We start from the raw sequence: 25,297 nt of genomic DNA, 5'->3' as shown, positions 1-25,297 counted from the left end.
CAAAGATTACCTTAACCCTTTCACTGCTACAGACGCGCTCTCTACATTCTGTGCTGAGCGTGGTTTTTTTTGTGTGTGTGTGTGTGTGTGTGTGTGTGTGTGTGTGTGTGTGGGGCTGTACAACTTGCCAAATGCTGTTCGGAGACAACACTCCATGGCTATAAAATACGCTACTGGCCATTAAAATTGCTACACCACGAAGATTATGTGCTACAGACGTGAAATTTAACCGACAGGAAGAAGATGCTGTGATATGCAAATGATTAGCTTTTCAGAGCATTCACACAAGGTTGGCACCAGTAGCGACACCTACGATGTGCTGACATGAGGAAAGTTTCCAACCGATTTCTCATACACAAACAGCAGTTGACATGCGTTACCTGGTGAAACGTTGTTGTGATGCCTCGTGTAAGGAGGAGAAATGCGTACCATCACGTTTCCGACTTTGATAAAGTTTCCGACTTTGATAAAGGTCGGATTGTAGCCTATCGCGATTGCGGTTTATCGTATCACGACATTGCTGCTCGCGTTGGTTGAGATCCCATGACTGTTAGCAGAATATGGAATCGGTGGGTTCAGGAGGGTAATACGGGACGCCGTGCTGGATGGATCCCAACAGCCTTGTATCACTAGCAGTCGAGATGACAGGCATCTTATCCGCATAGCTGTAATGGATCGTGCAGCCACGTCTCGGTCCCTGAGTCAACAGATGGGGACATTTGCAAGACAACAACCATCTGCATGAACAGTTTGACGACGTTTGCAACAGCGTGGACTATCAGCTCGGAGACACTTGATGCTGCATCACAGGCAGGAGCGCCTGCGATGGTGTACTCAATGACGAACCTGGGTGCACGAATGGCAAAACATCATTTTTTCGGATCAATCCAGGTTCTGTTTACAGCGTCATGATGGTAGCATCCGCGTTTGGGGACATCACGGTGAACGCGCATTGGAAGCGTGTATTCGTCATCGCCATACTGGCGTATCACCCGGCGTGATGGTATGGGGTGCCATTGTTTACACGTCTCAGTCACCTCTTGTTCGCATTGACGGCACTTTGAACAGTGGACGTTACATTTCAGATGTGTTACGACCCGTGGCTCTACCCTTCATTCGATCCCTGCGAAACCCTATATTTCAGCAGGATAAAGCACGACCGCATGTTGCAGGTCCTATACGGGCCTTTCTGGATACAGAAAATGTTCACTGCTGCCCTGGCCAGCACATTCTCCAGATCGCTCACCAACTGAAAACGTCTGGTCAATGGTGGCCGAGCAACTGTCGTATCGTGTTGAAGCTGCATGGACAGCTGTACCTGTACACGGCATCCAAGCTCTGTTTGACTCAATGCCCAGGCATATCAAGGCCGTTATTGTGGCCAGAGGTGGTGGTTCTGGGTACTGATTTCTCAGGATGTATGCACCCAAATTGCGTGAAAATGTAATCACATGTCAGTTCTAGTATAATATACACTCCTGGAAATGGAAAAAAGAACACATTGACACCAGTGTGTCAGACCCACCATACTTGCTCCGGACACTGCGAGAGGGCTGTACAAGCAATGATCACACGCACGGCACAGCGGACACACCAGGAACCGTGGTGTTGGCCGTCGAATGGCGCTAGCTGCGCAGCATTTGTGCACCGCCGCCGTCAGTGTCAGCCAGTTTGCCGTGGCATACGGAGCTCCATCGCAGTCTTTAACACTTGTAGCATGCCGCGACAGCGTGGACGTGAACCATATGTGCAGTTGACGGACTTTGAGCGAGGGCGTATAGTGGGCATGCGGGAGGCCGGGTGGACGTACCGCCGAATTGCTCAACACGTGGGGCGTGAGGTCTCCACAGTACATCGATGTTGTCGCCAGTGGTCGGCGGAAGGTGCACGTGCCCGTTGACCTGGCACCGGACCGCAGCGACGCACGGATGCACGCCAAGACCGTAGGATCCTACGCAGTGCCGTAGGGGACCGCACCGCCACTTCCCAGCAAATTAGGGACACTGTTGCTCCTGAGGTGTCGGCGAGGACCATTCGCAACCGTCTCCATGAAGCTGGGCTACGGTCCCGCACACCGTTAGGCCGTCTTCCGCTCACGCCCCAACATCGTGCAGCCCGCCTCCAGTGGTGTCGCGACAGGCGTGAATGGAGGGACGAATGGAGACGTGTCGTCTTCAGCGATGAGAGTCGCTTCTGCCTTGGTGCCAATGATGGTCGTATGCGTGTTTGGCGCCGTGCAGGTGAGCGCCACAATCAGGACTGCATACAACCAAGGCACACAGGGCCAACACCCGGCATCATGGTGTGGGGAGCGATCTCCTACACTGGCCGTACACCACTGGTGATCGTCGAGGGGACACTGAATAGTACACGGTACATCCAAACCGTCATCGAACCCATCGTTCTACCATTCCTAGACCGGCAAGGGAGCTTGCTGTTCCAACAGGACAATGCACGTCCGCATGTATCCCGTGCCACTCAACGTGCTCTAGAAGGTGTAAGTCAACTACCCTGGCCAGCAAGATCTCCGGATCTGTCCCCCATTGAGCATGTTTGGGACTGGATGAAGCGTCGTCTCACGCGGTCTGCACGTCCAGCACGAACGCTGGTCCAACTGAGGCGCCAGGTGGAAATGGCATGGCAAGCCGTTCCACAGGACTACATCCAGCATCTCTACGATCGTCTCCATGGGGGAATAGCAGCCTGCATTGCTGCGAAAGGTGGATATACACTGTACTAGTGCCGACATTGTGCATGCTCTGTTGCCTGTGTCTATGTGCCTGTGGTTCTGTCAGTGTGATCATGTGATGTATCTGACCCCAGGAATGTGTCAATAAAGTTTCCCCTTCCTGGGACAATGAATTCACGGTGTTCTTATTTCAATTTCCAGGAGTGTATTTGTCCAATGAATACCCGTTTATCATCTGCATTTCTTCTTGATGTAGCAATTTTAATGGCCAGTGGTGTACATATCATCCAATTTTATGGTACTATTCATTGACAAAATTTTATTTTTGCACATGTTACAATATGATGTCTTTGCTTGATAAAGGACTGATTTTATTTTCATTATTCATCATAGTTATTGTGCTGTATCATATTAAGTAAAACACTGCATGAAATTTTAAAGAGTTTGCAGAGGTAAAAACTCATTGCATAAACTTTGCATATGATTGATTTTAGTTCATATCTTCCAGTGTATGAAATGTAGATAAGATATCAAATTTAAAAAAAAATTGTGAACAGAATACTATCTCATTTCATTCTTGAATTGTTGATTTTTGTATCCAACAAACATTTGTGTTCAGTGTTCCCACATGGACTTGCCAGCTTCTGCAGAATACTTGTCATTCGATTTTACAAAAACTACTGACTGAAAAAAATTAATTTTTGCACACCTTATGGTGTGATATCTTTGCTCGGTAAAGGATTGAATGTCTTTTTGTTATTCGTCATAGTCATTGTGCTGCATCAAATTAAGTAACACATTGAACAAAATTTTAAAGAGATTTCAGATACAAAAACACATTGCATAAACTTTGTGTGTGCTTGATTTTAGCTCATATATTGCAGTATATGAAATGTATGTAAGATATCAATGTTTTTATTTAAAATTGAGAGCAGAGCAATATCTCATTTGATTCTCGAGTTTTTGATTTTTGTAACCAATTGACAGTCACATATGACATGCCCACTTCCATACATGTGGATGGGGAATTACGTGGTCATAACGATCATCATATTTCATAAATATTTCCGTAAATTATAGTGCGTAAAGAGATACATATATTGTATTATAAATACTCGAAACTCTTTTATTCACCGAGATATAAAATAACTCATCTGTGGCAGTGAGGCTAGTGGCTCAGGAAGTGTACAGACATATGTAGTATGGTAGGAAAACCCAAGTGGCTCACGTATACATGTCCACAGCAGCTGAGGAGCATTAGAACAGGACGTGTATTTATGTCCACCACAGCAAAAGTGCTAGCAAAATTCTAGAATTGTCAATAAGCAGTTCATTTTTAATTTAAAATACTAGCAGAAATGTCCTGTTTGTCCTCAGCAGTTATCTCTACCACTACACCATGCTGGATGATGCCCAGCTATGCAGTCCATCATCAATTGCTGCTCAGAAATGATTGTCCACTGGATTAAACAGCTTACCTCAAGTACCCACAAGCAGATAGTGATCTCTAAGAGTGCAATAATTCATAATAAGGGATAACATCCCTGATGGAATGATTTAATGGACTTCCTTGCTGAATCATAGGTCTTTGGTGGGATTCTGAGGTTGAAGAAATGATGTGTTTGTGTAAAGCACTTTTATGTTCCATCCAAACACCAACGGTCTCTGGATTTTGACAGTTGTCACCCATTCCATACCACAGAGTGCATCTCATACTACCTTGGCACCCACAGGCATTGCATCTGCAGTGGAAGATAGGAATTGTCCAAATATGTTGGGAATGTCGTCATAGAATTTCCAGACAGACAGTACTCTCCCCGGTTACCATGGCAACAGATTACTGATAGATTACTGATACCATTCTTATGGTCAGACCAACAAATCCTTTGCCACTGTCCAGTATTCCCATCACCATCCAGACCTTGAAGCACTCAGTCACACCCTTTCCCAGGGCTAGGCTATATTTTATTGTGCCTGGATGTGAAGGGTGTCTATCTGTAACCCCCCAAAGAAGTATTCTGTCATTTTCTCAAACTATGCAGTATGCTAGTCCATTCATGTGCCATCCCTGATCTCTCAGTCCTGCAGTCTGTGTGTCATCCCCCCCTCTCTGTTATTATCTTCCTTCCAGTTTTGTGAATTTTATCATAATGTAGATAAAACAGGGGTGATAGCTCTCATGACTGTCATTGCAATTTTATGAGATACTGCATTTGTAAATCTAAGTTTATCCCCCCCCCCCCCTTTTCTCCCTTCAGTTTTCATATAAATCTAAATTTATCTGTGTCTCACCCACTAGTACATGCAAGTGAGTTGTTCACTTTCCTCATTATGTTATTTTTTTTAAATGTATTGTCTCATGAGGCCTCTGTATTATTGGCACATGAATAGGGGACATGTCACTACCTTAAGTGGATGATAATTGAATACATTTACAATTAATAAATAATAATAATAATAATAATAATAATAATAATAATAATAACAATAACAAAAATAATAATTGTGATGATGACTACAATGATGATGACAATGATGATGATGATGATGATGATGCTATGACTTCCTAAGATGTTAATTTCAAATCACAAAATAATGATTATGGAATTGGGATATGCATATCAAAGTAATTTTTAAAAGCCATAGACTGTTTCAAAGTAATTTCTCTTGGAAGTATTTTGTGTGCTGTTAACTTAAATCTGAAGTTAAAGGAATTGTTTTCTTTTGGTATTTGACAATATTCTCACAGAAAACTATCACTGTTTGTCGTCTAGATAATGAGCCACATGAAGATTCAACAGCTGCAGCAAACTCTGGAAGTTGCACAGCAGCAGGAGATGCAGTTCAAGGCTCATTTTGAGGTTAGTATTTGTCTTCTGTTAACCTTTGTACTAGCGGGCAGAAATTTTTCTGCAGTCTTCAGTAAAAGCTGTACTCCGAATTCCGCAAGTCAAAAATCAAATAGTTTACAATTGCAGCCTTTGAGAGTTCCTCACAACCATATAATGATATGTACCTTTGTGTTGTATTTCAGGTCATTAAGTATGTGCTGCTGTACTAATATACAACAAAGGCAAATACTGCAGGACTGATGACCTCACCATTTAGTCCCATAACCTTCCTCCATCAATCAGTTAATCAATCAAAGGCAAATACTAACAGTGCACTCACTAAATTCTTTGCCAAATCATGAATGATTGAAACCACTCCTTCAGTGTTTTGTGTAACTTATATAGTATGACAATATCTTGCACAGTGGACTGGACCATTGTTCAGGTACGCAAGTCTGCAACTATGGTTTAGCCATTACCACAGAGCTCTTCGTACAGTATTTAGTGTGCCCTTATCATTAGTATGTTTAAGACTTCAACTTCACACTGATGTTTCTGTATTCAAGGAATTGAACATATACAGGGTGAGTCACTAACTATTGCCACCAAGAATAACTCCAAAAGTATGATAGGAGCTGAAAAGTTTGTGGGACAAAAGTTGCATGGGACAATGGGGGCCATAATATGATGTTCATTTTTTGTTGCTAGGTGGGGTCACTTCAGAGATATGAAGGTCAGCTTTGTTTTTTTAAATGGGATGCTATAGTTTGGTTCTTATTTTCTGACAGCGGCTATTGAGACAAATCCAGTGATGTGTAACAGTAAGGTCTTTGAAGATCAATGAAGGTCAAAAAGGTGGCTTGAATGTCCATTTACAGAAAGTGTTTGAAGTGATGACCATTGGCATCAGTGCAGTGCTGCAATCTTCTTATCATGGATTGATTGGTATTCCTTATCACATCGGCACTTATTGAAGCAGATGCTCTGACATTTCTCTCTCGCATATCTTCAGGTATAGTTGGAACGTCTTTAAAAACAATGTCTTTTACGAATCACCACATGAAAAAATCCAGAGGTGTCAAGTCTGGCGAACAAGCCGGCCACGGCACATCTCCTCCGCGCCCAGTCCAACGATTTGGAAATTGCCTTTGCAACTCATTTCTAGCCATCAGCGAAAAATGTGCTGGACACCCATCGTGTTGATACCACATTCTATTCCTTGTTCCTAAAGGTATTTCTTCCAATAACAGATCTAGTGTTTATTGCAGGAATGTGGTGCACTTCCTACCATTAAGATTTCCTTCAATGAAATAGGGGCCTATAATTCTGTCCTCCAGAATCCCACGCCATACATTCACTGACCACGGTTTTTGGTGTGCAACTTGCCGCAACCAGTATGGATTTTCAGTTGCCCAATAATGCATGTTATGCAAATTAACATTTCCATGGTTCGTGAATGTAGCCTCGTCAGTAAATAAAATGAAATTAATAAATGTATCATCCCTCTGAATCTGAAGTTGAGTCCTTCGGCAGAATTCAATGTTACAATCCATACCAGGTAATTCTTGGTTGAGACTGATATGGTAAGGATGATATTTATGGCGATTCAGAACACTAACAATACTACTCTGGCTCAAGCCAGATTCCCTTGCGATTTGACACGAATCTACACAAGGATCTCGAACTACAGTGGCAAGAATACCAATTTCCATTTCCTCATTAACAACTTTCCTTTGCCGGATATGTGTCCAATGCATTAAAAATCCAGTTATTCGCAATCTATCATACATGTATTTAAATGTACAACATGTAGGGTGAGTATGTTGAGGATATCTTTCAGCATATATGTCTCTACTTTCACTGAATTTCATTGGCATTCTCCATAAATGAGAAGCATATCGACTTGTTCTTCGTAGGAATACATCATTCACATTCACTTGATTCAATGATACTAGTCTTACTGTTCCTATTAATGTTGTAATGTGGAACTATCGAATGGTGTTTACATGTCAATGGCATGTTAGATGGATATGCCGTATTCAGCGAATATTTACTATTTGCACGACATACGAGAGAGAGTACCACTCAATCCATGATAAGAATATTGCAGCACTGCATTGATACCAATGGTCATAACTTCGAACACCTTCTGTAAATGTGTAAATGGACATTCGTGCCACCTCTGTGACCTTTGTTGTCTCGATAGCCGCTATCAGAAAGTAAGAAGAAAAAAAAAGGTTGACCTTCATATCTCTGACGCGACCTCACCTAGCAACATAAAACCAACGTCATATTATGGCCCCGTTGTCTCATGCAACATTTGTCTCACAAACTTTTCAGCTAATATCATACATTGGGAGTTGTTCTAGGTGGCAATAGTTAGTGACTCACCCTGTAGAATTAAATAATTCAAGTAAAATGAGAATATAGATGGAATATGTTCTAAACTCGTACTGCAATTACAGGTGGAGGCACTACTGAGAATTCAGAATAGATGTTAATAACAAAAAACTTATTAAACATTAAAATAATATAATTGGATAGATAATTAATCTACTCACCAAGTGGTGGCAGGAGATGACTTACATGAAAGTTAAGGAAATATGCAATCTGTTGGAGCCAGAGGTTCCTTCTTCTGAGAGAAGGGTTGAAGTGGAAGGAAAAGGAGTGGGAAGGTTTAAGAAATGGGGAGAATCAGGAAAATATCAGCCAGAACTCTGGATCAGGGAAGACTTACCGAATGGGATGAGAAGGAAAGACTGACTGTTGGGGACTGAACCAAATGGAAACCGCATCTGGCACAGTCTCCAGCAATCACTCTTTCCTTCTCATCCTGTTCATTAGGTCTCTGCTGACGTGGAGTGCTGGGCAGCTTATCTGTAACCCTACCCATTTCCTAAACCTCACCAATCCTTTGCCTTGATCCCTTTTTTTGTAAACCATCGTTGCCAGTTTTATAAAGGCCTTGTCGCTACTGCTGTGGAGGCCAAGTTGCCACTGTAGTTATGTTTGGCTGAGTTTGTGAATTCTTGAAATGGCTTCTGGTGCAGTACACTGCCAAGACAATTTCTTCCTGCAATTATTACACAGCTATGCCCAAGGGTCAGGTAACAGGATAGGAGAACGAAGGTTCTAAAACACTCCAACAGATTAGTAACAAAGTCACACAAATGAGTTAAAAAGTTTTACTTATCTTTGTGACCTGTTGAATAATGGTGTCTGCAACACTGCATGTAATATAACACAAAAAAGCCCTCAATGGCTAAGTGCAAATAATCATAGGTAAACTTCACAGTATGTAGCAAATGCAATTACAACAACTCTCTGTTCACTTCTAAGAGTTCACTAAATGATGTTCCCTGTCTAAGTCAGCCCTGGACAATGATCTTTAACCAAGTGGCTGAGAGCTGCTCTTCTCTCTTCCAAGTAGGCTTCTGCCCATTGTCGTCCGGTCATTGGCAGATTGTACTCGGCTGGCAATTAGCCGAGGCGAAGTTGATACATTCATCCTCAGCGCCACCCATTGTGCTGGTGGAACTTGTGCAAATGGCAAGTCTCTATGACACTGGCACCAGCTCGCATCTTTGCGCCTGTGATGTTTTTGCCCTGGTTGTGTCTTGTTCGGACGACACAGCGCCTTTTCTGTCCCCACCAGCCCTTCTGCCAGTTCCCCTCCAACCCTTCTGCCAGGAGGAAGAACACTGGCTCTGAAAGTTTGCACATTTCCTTAACTGTTATATGTGTTTTCTCTTGCCGTCACTTGGTGAGTAGATTTTTTGCCCATCTAATTGATTGTTTTCATTGTTTCATTAAAAAGCAAGTGCTACTTATTTCACACTTTTGGATGTGCATGTGAGGCTATTCTTGTAGTGTATGATTTTGTTGTAGTTTTTGTGAACAGCTTTGGTGCGAGATGATAAAAAAGTAATGGGATTTTTTGTTTTTGTTAAAGAATCTTTATTTATCAGTTTGGTCCCCTTCAAAGTAATCCCCCTCAGATATATACTACATTTGTGCCAGCACTTTTTCCAGTCTTGGTAACACTTCTGGAACTCATTTTTCATTGTGATGTTCAGCGCCTTCTGCAATCCTGTTTTTATCTCATCAGTGGTGGCAAAATGATGTCCTTTCGTAGTTCTCTTCAGCTTCGGGAATAGAAAGAAGTCTCAGCAGGTGACCATATCAGGTGAACACAGTTGTTGAGGCAACATAACAATTTTATTTTTTACCAAAACATCATGAACGAGCATTGAGGTGTGAGCTGGAACATTATCATGATGCAGTTTCCTCGAGCGGTTTTGTCACAGTTCTGGTCGTTTTCTTCAGAATGCTTCATGCAAAAGGTGCATAACTTCCAAATAGTATTCCATATTGACCATAAGGCAGGAACTCATGGTGCACTATTCCCATGTTTATGGTCTTGACTCTTCAGGCAGTTTCCATTGGGATGATTGGTTTCAATGTTGTACCTATGTACCAATGTTTTGTCACTTTTTATAACCTTCTTTAGAAGTTCTGGATCATTGTTGACCTCATTCAGTAATTCCTGAGCGATGTCTACACGATGTCATTTTTGATCAAAATTCAAGAATTTCAAAACAGACTTTTCTGCTACACTTTTCATGCCCAAAACCTCCGAAAACATATGCCGACATCATCAGCAACATCTCTGATGGTGATTCATCGATTCTCCAGAACCATTTTCTTTACTTCTTCCACATTCTCGTCAGAAATTGATGTGGTAGGGTGTCCAGGGAAGTTCGTCTTCAGCATCTTCTCGACCTTCTTTCAAAAGTTTATACCACTCATAAACTATTGTCTTACTTGTAGTTGATTTGCCAAAGGCCACAGTCAACATTTTGAATGTGATGCTGAACTTTATTCTATTTTCAAGCAAAATTTAAATGAAATTCTTTGATCCACCTGTATCAAAAATAAAAATTTACCGAGCACTCGAAACCACGTGTAACTATTTCAACTGTCAACACTAAACTAAATATTCAAGACAACTGAAAATGCAAATATACATCAGGAACATGTGTACCAACAAGAAACTGAAAATTATATATATAAAGCTTGCAAAATTCAAAAATTCCCATTACTTTTCGATCATACCTCGTAATTCAGACTGTGACTGGAAGAGTTCAGCACAGCTTAACTACCACTGATTCTTCCAGCTAATGTCAGCTAATAAATTCTGAACTACTGTATTTCATACAGCTGTGGATTGTCGACATTGTCTGTTCTCTCAGAGATGCGTGTAAATAAACATATCAAAGGTACGGAAATGCACAAGCTGTCAGAGTCAGTGCCTCCTTCTGGCACAAGGATTGAAGGGAAAAGAAGAGGGATAAAGGAAAAGGACTGGCGAGGTTTAGGAAATGGGGAAATTTAGGGAAAAGTAACCTAGAACCCTGGGTCATGGGATGACATGGAAAGATTGATTGTTGGTGCCTGCACTGGACGAGACTTGAAAACCAGAGAGCTTAAAGCTGGAAGATAAGGTAAAAGCAAGAGTGAGATTGCAGGGGGGGGGGGACAACCAAACATGAAAGAATCAATAAGAGTGGAAAGCTAAGTGCATTGTACATGTTAAACAGGTGGGAATAGGGAGGAGGAGGAGGAAGAGGTGATGGTGTGCCCCCCCCCACCCCCCTCCTATCACCTCAGTTTTTTTAATGTCCTGGTCAGGCCATATGCTCCTTCCACACACCCCTTGACTGCCCCTGCTGTAAGACTTGCCTGATCCACCCTTTCACTTGCCCCTATACCAGCCTTGTAATGGCAAAACATATACCAACAAAGTGAGAGCCACTTGTGAAATGACACGCGTTGTGTACTAAGTGGTATGTAAACATCATTCAGCATTCTACATTGGTTTGACACCAAGCTATCAGTTAAGATGAATGGGCATAGACTGAGGGTGTATTCTGGCTTCAAGCAATATCCTGTTGCAGAGCATGCTTACAAAATGATAGTCATCACCTCATTACCTGTTTCACCACACATACTATCTGGTTTCCCCCTCCTGACACCAGTTTCTCAGAGTTCCGCACATGGGAACGGATGTTAGAACATGTGCTTGGTTCTCATCACCCACCTGTCTTAAATTTACATTAATTTCTGTGGTCTCAGTTACTGCTCCTTTTCTGTACTCCCTTTTATTTTTCTGTATCTTTTATTTTCCAACCTGTCTATTTCCCCCTTGCCTGTCTACTATGTACAGTGGACTTAGCTTTACACTCTTGTTGACTCTTGTGTGATGTTTTTCCAGTAATGTCTGTCTTGTTTATTACCCTATCTTCCACCGTTAAGTTCTCAGGTTTTCACATCTTGTCCGGTGCAGGCACCAACAATCAGTCTTTTGTTCTTGCCCTGCCTGGAAGTCTCCTTTGATCTGAGGTTCTGGCAACTTTTCCATAACTCTTCTCATTGCCTGAACCTCACCAGTTCTTCTCCTTCCTCACTCTTCCTTTCCCTTCAATCATTCTACCAGATGAAAGAACCACTGGTTCTGAAAGCGGGCACATTTTCATTTCTTATGTGTTTTCATCTTTTTCCTCCTGGTGAGTAGATTTTTTTTAATCATTCAGTTATATTTTCAGACTTTGATTGTTTTTGGTGGAAAAATTAGCAATTTGGTTACGTTCTGAAACATTTATACTCTTGAGTAATTTGAAAAAGATTTGATTTGCAATAAAAATCTATACATCTGTCTCTTTACCTTCCCTCTATTTTCCTCTTTCCCTAGAAATTCTTTTTCTTTTAACATAGGATGAGAAGTGATACAGTTGGTGTGTCTTTTTTCCTCCATTGTTTCCATTTTGCATATTTACACCCCTGGCCAATGAGCACTTCTAATAAAGAAGAGTTAGAACTCCTAAAGAAAACCACAGAAAAAGTCTACCTTTTTGAGAAATCCATATTCATTACCAGTTTTTGAAAATTCCAGATTACTCACCAGTGTGAAATTCTTTTCCAAATTTTTAGTAATAACTATGAAAAATGTATGGAATTTGAGAACTTTATTGGTACATAGTGTAGGCACCACGGAGCCGTAAGCATCTTACACAGGTGCTACATCTGATTATTAAAAACAATATGTTAGAAAGTAGTAGCTGATAACAGATCATTATAATCTCTCATGGGAATTGACAACAAATACAATTCTTTTATCTTTTTGAGGGAAATATTGAGTAGTGCGAATACACCAGTTTGTTCTGAACTGAAATTGCCACGTGATGTACTGATTATTCGGTGGTAACCTTAAGGAAAATGTTAACCAGTACATAGGTATGGCATTATTACGTGAAAAAATGACATGCTGTCCATGGAGCTTAAGTGAATGATTGATTATATTATTTTATTTTTGATATTTTTATGATACAATCACATGAGCATTTCACAGTTGTATAACCAGTTTCGACCAGGTAGTGGTCATCTTCAGACCGAAACAGGAATCTTGTTTATCATAGTTCCTTTGGGAATTTTGCTCACTTATTAATTCTTACCTTCCTATTCAGAATTTTTGTGAGACGCTGTGCTGAAACATTCAGGCTATATTTCTTCATTTCACCTGATTTATATTCATACTCATGGTTTTTTTCACATTGACAACTCTTACAATCTCAATTGTATTATGCAACAAACAGAACCTTCCTGAAAAATTCATAGGTTAAGAAACTTGCAAGAGGATCAGTAAGTACTACACAGAGGAAAGGAGGTAAAAACAAAGCAGAAAATAAATAGCTATTGAAAAACAAGAAAGAAAGTGCAGAACAGACAAATATTAATGTATTGGAATTCTTTATGTGCTCTGTAAATGACAAAAATCAAAAGCTGCTGATGAAAGAAAAATATGTAGGTCAATTTATATTTTGCTCCACCTTCTTGTAATAAATGCAGAACATTATATTGTTACCTTCCACATACCTCCTGAATTTAGATACTTATTTATGCAAACATCTGAATATTACGCAACACACAGTTTGAAATTACAGTCAATATATATTCAAACAGTAGAAAATCCAGGATGGAATGTAACAATGTTATAAAAAGGAAAGTTGCTGCTCACCATACAGTGGAGATGCTGAGTCACAGATAGGCACTACAAAAAGACTGACACAAATAAAGCTTTCGATCAGTAAGGCCTTCATCAAAAATAGACCACACACACACACACACACACACACACACACACACACACACACACACGAAAACGCGACTCTCACACACAACTGCAGTCTTAGGCAACTGAAGCCACAAATCAATATATATTTTGACACATTTTAAATGCAGCTGTACCCATTCCACTTTTTGGGACTTGTTAGTCTCATAGATTCCTTGTTCTTATCTGTGAAAACACCTTAGTTTTAATTTTTAATCTGTTAATTTCTCTAGCAAGAGCAGCAGAAGCAGCTGCGGGCTCAGCTACAACAGATGTCTCAGCAGCAACAGAGGCAGATGACACCACAAGTCCTGCAGCAACAACAGCAACAAAGAATGATGCGTCCAACTGGAATGGCTAACAACCCAGGGCTCCGTCATCTTTTGCAGCAGGTATGTTAATTCTTCCATAGCACACGGTAATTATGTAAACTCTGACCTTTTCCTCTTATTTAACATGGCAGGCAGGTGAAAAGGTACTGCATTTACTGGGAAGTAAAATGACACTGCCAGTATGAAACTCTATCTAACAGAGCTGAATACAGTCTGAGCATGTGAAAATCAGTACATGAACAGTGTGTGGTCTGAAATGAATCTTTGTTACTAGTGAAAACTGTTTGACTTGCAATTCAATTGGCCAAGAATAAGATTAGTAATGTAATGTTATATTATAGACATTATGCTTTGTATAGACCAAGTGAAATTTGTATCACAAGCATATAGAATTATATACAGGGTGATTCACGAAGATATGCAAATATTTTAATATGTTATTGCGCAAGTAAAACTAAAGAAAAAAGTTCATATAAACATGGGTCCACAAATGTTTAGTTAATAATAAAAGATTTTGCCTGAAATTTAGCACCTTTGCTAATATGAAGGCATCACAAAACTGTACGAGGTTAAAGTAAAGCATTATTTACATATATTTTGTTGTTATTGATCTGGTGAATCTAATAAAACATGTCTCAGACATGTATCTGTAGTAGTTTTCCAGAACATCCAGAGAATCAAAGATGTAGTTTCATAAAATTTTTAATTTATTAACTACTTGGCTCAGTTTGTTTTTTAAATTCCAGACAATTGCACAAAGTTTTCAACATAAGTAGTAGAGAACTTAATTTTGGAAAAATGATGGTAATAACATTAACTGAAACTGTGGTGTCACCGCCAGACACCACACTTGCTAGGTGGTAGCCTTTAAATCGGCTGCGGTCCGCTAGTATACGTCGGACACGCGTGCCGTCACTATCAGTGATTACAGACCGAGTGCTGCCACACGGCAGGTCTAGAGAGACTTCCTAGCACTAGCCCCAGTTGTACAACCGACATTGCTAGCGATGGTTCGCTGACAAAATATGCTCTCATTTGCCGAGACGATAGTTAGCATAGCCTTCAGCTACGTCATTTGCTACGACCTAGCAAGGCGCCAGTACCAGTTACTATTGATACTGTAATAATGTACTGTCAAGACCGACATTCACCATTTATGGATTAAAGTTAAGTATTCCACCAGCTACGTCCGTTTTTTCTAAATTCTAATTTCCTTGTCCTGTTCCAGACCTCACGCCAGCCTGCATGAGCTAAAACGCGTGCCTTTTGGCTTCCTCTTGTAACCCGGTGTTGGCTCTCCTGCCAACCCACAACAGAAACTGTATGAATGTGTCACATAATCTGCTTTTATTAATACCATAGCACACATGAATTCATGTTAAAGCAGAAAAAACCAAGCTCAGTTTTAAGGAAGTTGCACAGTGTACACACAGTTTCACAGTACATTCACAATAAATATTCAAAAATGTCTCCACCGAGTTCAATGCATTTAGCTGCATATGTATGAACAGATTTTGTTGCTTGTTCCAGTTTCACAGGGTTGTTCTTAATTTCGTCTGTTGCATTCATAATGTGAGCAGGTATAACGTATGCAATATTCGTTAACTGCAGCTGTAGCATTACCATCACATTTGCCAAATCGCCATATTCCTCTGCCATAAATTTGAAAGGCATCCCTATTTCACAAACAATGTATAAAACAAAAACAGTTACTATGTGATTTCACTTAAATACACTGTTCTTATTATGTTCTTTCACTGAACAATATAGAAAACTAACTCGTTTCAAGGTTAGGAAACTACTGAAACAACTCACTAACAGTTGCCAACAATGACATAAATGTTTCTACATTTTTAATGGAGAGTAAACAAATTTACTTGTATAATAATCTTGCTTCTCTGGATATTCTGGAAAACTTCTGCAGATTCACCAGACCAATAACAATAAAATAAATGGAAATCGTACTTTACTTTAACCTTGTACAGTTTTGCGATGGCTTCATATTAGCAAAGTTGCTAAATTTCAGCAAAATCTTTTATTAGCTGTAACTCCTAAACTAAACATTTGCAGACCTATGTTTATATGAACTTTTTCTTTAGTTTTACTTGTAGAATATCTTCGCGAATCACCCTGTATATGTGGGTTTCTTTCCAATGTCTGTGTTAAACTCCAGTTGGGTACAGGTTTTATTTACTTTATAAATTAAGCTTTTTTTCAGTTGGATACCTGTAGCAGTAACATTAAATCACAGAATATTTTCACCTTCGTCTTGCACTTAAAGTAGTTTTCACATGTTGTAATACAGGGTGCTTCATAAAGAATGACCAGAGTCAAAACTATTTTTATTTATCGATGAAAACTTACTGCAAACATGGGATTGATTGCAAAATACACACAAAATCTTGTAGTTTTAACCATGCAATTACAAATGCTCAGTGTGTCCACTAGCAGCAGTACAGACCACATCTGGACAGTAGCTAAATTCGTCATAAACTTTACATGATGTATCTGCTTTTACTGGAGTTATGGTGGCTGTTGTTTTGTCCCTTACTTCTTCTATGTCACGAGGTAGAGGGGAAGTGAACACACTTTCCTTCACATATCCCCACAAGAAAAAATCGCATAGGATCTGGCAATCTTGGAGGAGAAAAATGCAGGGCAGTGCCTCGGGACCCAATGTGCCCTATTCAGTGTTGAACTATCTTCAAATGCTGCAGAGCTGGCTTTCTCCACACTTCAGGAGTCTGATGATTTGATTTTCCAAAAGGATGGAGCTCCACTGCAATGGCACAACAACATACATCAGTTTCTAAATGTCACTGTGCTTCAACACCAGACAGGGCACATGGGACCCCCAAGACACTTTTTTGGCCTCCAAGATCACCAGATGTGATCCCTGAGAATTTGTTCTTGTGGGAATATGTGAAGAAAGTGTGTTCACCTCCCCTTTACCTCGTGACCTAGAAGAAGTGAAGAACAGAATAACAGTTGCCACAACTTCTGTAAAAGTAGGTATATAGTGTAAAGTTTATGACGAACTTAGCAATCATCTAGATGATGATCTTGCTGCTGCTGGTGGACACACAGAGCATTTGTAGTAGCATAGCTAAAACTCTTCAGATTTTGTGAGTATTTTGCAATATATACAATGTTGGTAGCATGTCTTTATCAATAAATATGGAGTTTTGAAATTGGATCATAATTTTTGAAATATCCTGTGTGTTGTGTATGTTTTAACAATGGGAAGTCCAGTACACAGTAGTACAGTATGAAAAGGATAGATAGCTACTCACCACAGAGAATAGGCGCTGAGTCACGGAGAGCTGCAATGAAACATTTTCTGACAAAAATGTTCATTTTCTGAAATAAAAACCACACACTACATTCTTCCCCAAGCACAAGTCAAACACACACACACACACACACACACACACACACACACATATATATATGGCCATTGTCCCTGTCCTGGCAGTCAGACCCCAGTGGCCGGGTACAGTGGTCATGTGCGTGTGAATTGTGCTTCTGTGAATGAATGTGTGTTTTCTATTTCAGAAGAAAGACTTTTTTGTCCAAAAGCCTCGATGTTTAGCAGTCTTTTGCACTATGCGTCTCTGATGCTAGACACCTTCTCTATGTTTCTCTATGTGGTGCGGAGCAATATGCCCTTTTCACATTACTGTATGTTTTCTGTAACTTAAACTACTGGTCTCGTCAGTTTATTTTGATGACTGATAACAGCCAATTCTTCTCATATCTTTTTATCAAATTCTTATAAGAGTTCCGGAGAAAATATTCAATCAGTCATAATACATTTAGGAAACTATCAGAAGTTTGTGCTAAGAACACTGATGGTTTCTTTGATTTTACTTCTAAAACCATCACAAAATACAAAATGCTATCTCCATGCTGTGTGGTTAGTTACATCTCTATTAATATAAACAATAAGATGAATATAATAGAGGGAAACATTCCACGCGGGAAAAATATATTTAAAAACAAAGATGATGTGACTTACCATACGAAAGCACTGGCAGGTCGATAGAAACACAAACAAACACATACATACACACAAAATTCTAGCTTTCGCAACCAATGGTTGCTTCGTCAGGAAAGAGGGAAGGAGAGGGAAAGACGAAAGGATGTGGGTTTTAAGGGAGAGGGTAAGGAGTCATTCCAATCCCGGGAGCGGAAAGACTTACCTTATGGGGAAGAAAGGACAGATATACACTCGCACACACACACACATATCCATCCGCACATACACAGACACAAGTCCTCTTTCCTGATGAAGCAACCATTGGTTGCGAAAGCTAGAATTTTGTGTGTATGTATGTGTTTGTTTGTGTTTTATCGACCTGCCAGCGCTTTCGTATGGTAAGTCACATCATCTTTGTTTTTAAATATAAACAATAACATTTACTTAGTTCACAAGTTTACAAATGATGTTAACTTTTCAGCTGCACCCTGGGTGGAAATCTACATTATCTTATTTGCTATATAGCGGAGATGCTGAGTCACAGATAGGTACAACAAGAAGACTCTCACAGTTAAAGCTTTCGGCCACTGGCCTTCGTCAACAATAGCGAGTGCGCCCACACACACACACACACACACACACACACACACACACACTCTCATGCAAATGCAACTCACACACATGGCTGCAGTCGTCTGTGTGTGTGTGTGTGTGTGTGTGTGTGTGTGTGTATTGTTGACAAAGGCCAGTGGCCAAAAGCTTTAACTGTGAGAGTCTTTTTGTTGTGCGTATCTGTGACTCAGCATCTCCGCTATATGGTGAGTACCAACTTTTTTCCTCATAATATTGTTGCATTCTATCCTGGATTTTCCGTTGTTTGATTATCTTATTTCCTCCAACTCTTTCCTCTCTACAGCTAGGTGAAGCAGCCCATATTCCAGAAATTAATACTTTTGTGTTTTTTGTTTGTGGGAATTAACCTGCTGCCACCTGATAAATTTAATGTTTGTTTAATTGTTATATAAAGAATAAGCTTAGTTTCTTAGAAGTGTTAGGATTGACAGGCTGAAGACTTTGTAACTTTCTGCACAGCAACCACAGTACAGGCAAGTGCTAGGACAAATGCAACAGCAGCAGCAACAGCAACTAGGAGGTCCAGTGGGTGTGCAGAGGGGCGCACAGCAGCCGGGCCCTGGAGGCCAGCCACAGCAGCAGCCACCATACGATGATGTCTCAGGCTTTGATATGTTCGGATGAAATGCTGGATCACTGATAAGAACTGAGGTAAATTATGACTATGAGAGATACAGCCATGACAATTATTTCTTTCACAACAGAGCTGTTAAACAACACTTAAAATAGGATGGCCTGGTTGTGTATCAAATTTACCACCACAGTGGATAGTTGGGAGATTCAAGGAGACTGAAGGGCATTCCCTCCAAGGAGGAGGGGAGGGCTGTTGTCTCATCTAACTCCCCCTCCCCCTCCCCATCTCCTGACAGTCTCCACTAGCTCACCTCCCTCTCCAGAAAAAAAATTAGAATCTTTGCAGACTGAATCCACATCCTGCTCTGCCACACACTGATACTAGTCACAAAGTGGTTTTTCAGGAGCTGGAACATTTGCACCTTTTCAGTTGGAGCCTCAGAGTTATTCAGTTGAATAAGAAATGAGAGAATTTAAAACAGCTAGCCTCTGTGGTATTGCAATAGCATGGGTTCCTCAAGTCTACATATAGTATGAGGCATGTAGTTCACTTTAGATACTTTGTGATGCACTAAAGATTTTGTTAATCTATTTTGACTCTCAGGAACAGTCACGCTGGGCTCAAAAAAATACCAAAACCTAAGCTGCAGGTATCAAAACTATTTTTTCAAATGAAACTATTCAGTTTTGTGGCAAGGCTACACAAAATGAGTAAGTATATTGTGTTGCAATATTTCAAAGCCGTAGTGGACAGCGTGCTGAATTTACTGATAAGTAATTTTTAACATTCATATCTTCAGAATTGTCAGCTGCTTTCTTTCCTTCTTTAAGTGAAACAATTCAGTGTTTTTGTAATATCGGAAAGAACATTTGAAGATGATTTCAGTGATGTAACACTTGGAACTTGATCAAATAGAAACAAGGTAATAGCACCACCAGCCACTCTCCTGCCATCAGGAGAAGATCCCACAAATGTCTGCTCTGCTGTACCAAATGTCCAAATGCAAGCAGATATTCAGGGATTACTCATTGTTTACCTGTGGATTTGAAACCCATCAGTCTGTGCTCTGCTGATCAGGCGACTTGCTCATCAAGCTGTTCAGATTTCCACAGTATATACAACAGCCAAAAACTGGATATTGTTTTCGTATATGATGAATGTCACCAAACTGCTAGTAGGATTGTGCCTTTGTATGCTCAGACGTATCCTGATAGTCTCAAGCTCTCACAATCTGTCTTTGCAAATTTTATAGAAAGATTCAAGAAACTAAAAGTGCAAAAAATAAAATTTAAGAACAAAAAAGAACCACAGCTGATGAGAGAAATACAACTAACATTTTAGCAGCAGTAACACTCAATCCACACATTACTTCAAGGCAGCCTGGTTGTGCAAGTAAGATCAGCTGAAAGGATATTCTACAAGTATTTCATCAACAGCTTCATTCAGTGACTTTCAAGTACAGTTACAGTTCTCCAGATGGTGTCTACAGAAGCTGCAAAGTCATGTCCAAGATATTAGCTGCAAATAACCATCATTTACAAACCACGGCAAATCTGCTTTTGCAATATGCACTGTTCGGCAGTTGAATAACTGCACGTTCTGAGAGGAGTGGGGGGGAAAAAAAAAAAAAAAAAAAAAAAAAAAAAAAAAAAAAAAAAAACCCAGTGACTTTGGTCTGTCAGTTTGTGGTGATTAGCTTTCAAGGGTCACATCATTTGTCCCTGTTTTGTTGGTGTGACTCCAAATAGCCACAACTATCTATAGTTTGTAACTGATATGCTGCTGCAACAATATTAGGAAAAGGATAGATTGTTACTCAGTATAAAGATGACCTATTGAGTTTCAGACAGACACAATGAAAAGGCTGATACACATTACAGCTTTCAGCCCAAGTCTTCTTCAGAAAAGAAAAAACACACACACATAATTCACACAAGCAAGCACACCTCATACACATGACTGCTGCCACTGGCAACTCCAATCAGAATCTGGTCAGAGCTGCCAGAGGTAGCGATGATGTGTGTGTGCGGTGTGAACGTTTGTGTGTTTTCTTTGCTGATGAAGGCAATGGCTGAAAGCTATAATGTGTATCAGCCTTTTTGTTGCATCAATCTGCAACTCGAGGGGCATCTTCAAGGTGAGCAGCAATGTAACCTTTTCTCTAATATTGTTGATATTCCAACTGAAGTTTCCATTGTTGTATAAGCTGCTACAGTTATTAGAAAACATTGCATTTAACATAAGACAATCCATGTGCTACCAATATGACAGATGTCCAGCCCATTCTGCACAGATAATTACAGAATTTATCAACAAAACATTAAGAGATCGGACACCTGGGAAACACAAAATCGCCAATGTGCCCACCAAACTGTAACTCCTCTGAACGTTCATCTGTGGGGAAAATTAAAACAAGAGGTCTACAAGGGAACACTGCCGTCTGCTGAAGATGTGAAACATAGTATAACAATACCTGTGCTGCAACACGTGCAGATAAATTTCTTTGTGCAACATTGTCTTTCTTGAACACTGAATATGTCAGTCGATAAAAATACAAAGCTTTCTTGAGTAAAGTGAACAGAATTTGGCATAAAATGACAATCTGGAGAGCAGTCGTGATGTACATAATTTTTATTTAATTGTCTTGGCTGCACAGATTTTTGAATAGAATTATTGGTGTAGGCTGTCCAATACCCATCTTCAGACACACTCATTCTGCTGCCCTGCAGCAAGTCATACTATGTAAAAATAAGAGAAATGTTATTTTTACTTGTTGTGATTGGTGCAGTGCAGCAGAATGACAGAGTCTGAATATGGCTATTGCGAAGCTGAAACCAATAATTCTATATTTAAAAATCTATACGATCAAGACAAATAAAAATGTTGAGTTAAGTGTTTGCTTGCATTTGGTACAAGAGGGCAAACTTTTGTGGGGCCTCTTCTTCTGGTGGTGGGACACTGAAATGCTGCACTTTTATCATCTTATTATTTGATGAAGTTCCATACATGTTATGTTACAATCTTTTTTGGAGGCTCTTTCCAGTGCCTCAGAAAGAAGTGTTTATAGTTACATTTAAGGGGAAAAAAACAAAGTTGGTTTCATAATTTAGCAGCTATAAACATTAAAATTTACTTTTGCGATTCAAAAAGTTAACCACATTGGCATGTATGAGATCACTGAATGCAATGGAACTGTGGCACAAGAATGCTATGCCTTTCCTGCAGTGACAGTACCTACATCACAGTACTTTTGCATCATCTGAGAGTTGTTGTGTTACTCTGCATTTTGTGTTGTGCACTTTGGTGATAGTGTATTACAGGCTTGTTCACTGTTTTGAAAATATTTCCACAGAAACAAAGGTAATCAGGCTAGGCATCGCCTGCTTTTCATGACTTATTGATATCATCACTTAAGCTACCTGATTATCAGATGACTCAAATTAACAGTGTCATGTGTGTTTACCTCGAATATTCTCTGAATGTGTTTTCAGTGTTAAAGAAGTGTTTTCTTTGATTGCTACAGTTTGTCATGGCAGTGTTAAGCCCAGTGCCCCCATCAACTGTTGTTCCCCCTGGTATGCTATTTCTAACTTACTGGAAAACTTCTGAGTATTCAACTGAAGAAATTGGAGGGAAAAAATGTGATGATGAGAATTTAATTTGATCCACGAAGTGTTCCTAATAGGTAAAGATAGAACACAAAGAGAAAGCAGTAGATCCAGATTCAAATTCTGTGTCTGGCTTATACTTTGAATTCTCACATCGTAGTAATTATAAGCAGTTATCCCTTGCACACCACTTTACAGTGTGTGCCATGGGGTTCTGCTGGAGTGCTATCATTTTCCCCTGTTCTCTGTTCTATTTGGAAATCGTACATGGGGAAAAATGTTTCAAAAAACTTCTGAATGAATTCCAATTTCTCTGATTTGCTCATTGTGCTGATTTCGCAAGATATAAGTGAGTGGAAGTAATATGCTTCACATACCGTCTTGCAATGTACACTCTTGAGTTTTAATACTAAACCTACCAGTGATGCACAGTACCTCTCTTGTAGCATCTGCCGCTGGAGTTTGTTGAGCTGCTTTTTCCTACAATTGGTTTTTGTTACCATTCCACTTTAAGTTGCTCTGAACTATTTCTTATAGGTACTTTGTCGTTTTAACTGCTTTCAGTGATTTTATCACCTCTATTCTAATCAAACAGTAATGAATCTCTTTGCCTTTTATGCAGAGTACGATACACTAATTTTCATTGAGCATCAACTTCAAGTGCCTGCATCAATCAGCGATCCTCTGCAGGTCCTGCAGTCATCTGGTGTAGCAACACAACTGCATTGCCAGCAAAAAGTATAATGGAGCTTGCAGTGTTATACAGGGTGTTACAAAAAGGTACGGCCAAACTTTCAGGAAACATTCCTCACACACAAAGAAAGAAAACATGTTATGTGGACATGTGTCCGGAAACGCTTACTTTCCATGTTAGAGCTCATTTTATTACTTCTCTTCAAATCACATTAATCATGGAATGGAAACACACAGCAACAGAACATACCAGCATGACTTCAAACACTTTGTTACAGGAAATGTTCAAAAAGTCCTCCGTTAGCGAGGATACATGCATCCACCCTCCGTTGCACGGAATCCCTGATGCGCTGATGCAGCCCTGGAGAATGGCGTATTGTATCACAGCCGTCCACAATACGAGCATGAAGAGTCTCTACATTTGGTACCGGGGTTGCATAGACAAGAGCTTTCAAATGCCCTCATAAATGAAAGTCAAGAGGGTTGCGGTCAGGAGAGCGTGGAGGCCATGGAATTGGTCACCTCTACCAATCCATTGGTCACCGAATCTGTTGTTGAGAAGCATACGAACACTCCGACTGAAATGTGCAGGAGCTCCATCGTGCATGAACCACATGTTGTGTCGTACTTGTAAAGGCACATGTTCTAGCAGTACAGGTAGAGTATCCCGTATGAAATCGTGATAACGTGCTCCATTGAGCGTAGGTGGAAGACCATGGGTCCCAGTCAAGACATCACCAACAATGCCTGCCCTAACGTTCACAGAAAATCTGTGTTGATGACGTGATTGCACAATTGTGTGCGGATTCTCATCAGCCCACACATGTTGATTGTGAAAATTTACAATTTGATCACGTTGGAATGAAGCCTCATCCGTAAAGAGATCATTTGCACTGAAATGAGGATTGACATATTGTTGGATGAACCATTCGCAGAAGTGTACCCGTGGAGGCCAATCAGCTGCTGATAGTGCCTGCACACGCTGTACATGGTACGGAAACAACTGGTTCTCGCGTAGCACTCACCGTACAGTGACGTGGTCAACGTTACCTTGTACAGCAGCAACTTCTCTGATGCTGACATTAGGGTTATTGTCAACTGCACGAAGAATTGCCTCATCCATTGCAGGTGTCCTCGTCATTCTAGGTCTTCCCCAGTAGCGAGTCATAGGCTGGAATGTTCCGTGCTCCCTAAGACGCCAATCAATTGCTTCGAACGTCTTCCTTTCGTGACACCTTCGTTCTGGAAATCTGTCTCGATACAAACGTACGGCGCCACGGCTATTCCCCCGTGCTAATCCATACATCAAATGGGCATCTGCCAACTCTACATTTGTAAACATTGCACTGACTGCAAAACCACGTTCGTGATGAACACTAACCTGTTGATGCTACGTACTGATGTGCTTGATGCTAGTACTGTAGAGCAATGAGTCACATGTCAACACAAGCACCGAAGTCAACATTACCTTCCTTCAATTGGGCCAACTGGCAGTGAATCGAGGAAGTACAGTACATACGGACGAAACTAAAATGAGCTCTAACATGGAAATTAAGCGTTTCCGGACACATGTCCACATGACATCTTTTCTTTATTTGTGTGTGAGGAATGTTTCCTGAAAGTTTGGCCGTACCTTTTTGTAACACCCTGTATACTAGATTGTTTGTGTGAAATATAAAAAGTAACAGATCATGAAATCACTCTTCCATCTGTCAATTTTGTCTAGTGTAACAGCTTATCATGTTCTGTGTGCACGGTACAGAATACAATTAGAAATCACGTCTGTCATTC

General features: G+C 40.3%; 1 protein-coding gene across 6 annotated transcripts in view; it reads left to right on the top strand.

Moving 5' to 3' along the window:
- The window catches only part of LOC124622253 (mediator of RNA polymerase II transcription subunit 25), a 156,257-nt gene that overhangs the window by 124,647 nt on the left and 6,313 nt on the right, over nucleotides 1-25,297 (top strand). For all 6 annotated transcript variants that reach the window (XM_047147912.1, XM_047147913.1, XM_047147916.1 and 3 more), the window contains 3 exons: nucleotides 5,464-5,550; nucleotides 13,921-14,079; nucleotides 19,091-19,282. In XM_047147912.1, coding sequence (XP_047003868.1) covers nucleotides 5,464-5,550; nucleotides 13,921-14,079; nucleotides 19,091-19,255 — 411 coding nt within the window. In that variant the 3' untranslated portion in view covers nucleotides 19,256-19,282. The remainder of the gene's footprint in view (nucleotides 1-5,463; nucleotides 5,551-13,920; nucleotides 14,080-19,090; nucleotides 19,283-25,297) is intronic.

Source organism: Schistocerca americana, chromosome 7 (genome assembly GCF_021461395.2).
Source record: "Schistocerca americana isolate TAMUIC-IGC-003095 chromosome 7, iqSchAmer2.1, whole genome shotgun sequence".
NCBI lineage: Eukaryota > Metazoa > Arthropoda > Insecta > Orthoptera > Acrididae > Schistocerca > Schistocerca americana.
Note: the sequence above shows the minus strand (reverse complement) of the source record. Positions and strands in the feature narration are given on the sequence as shown.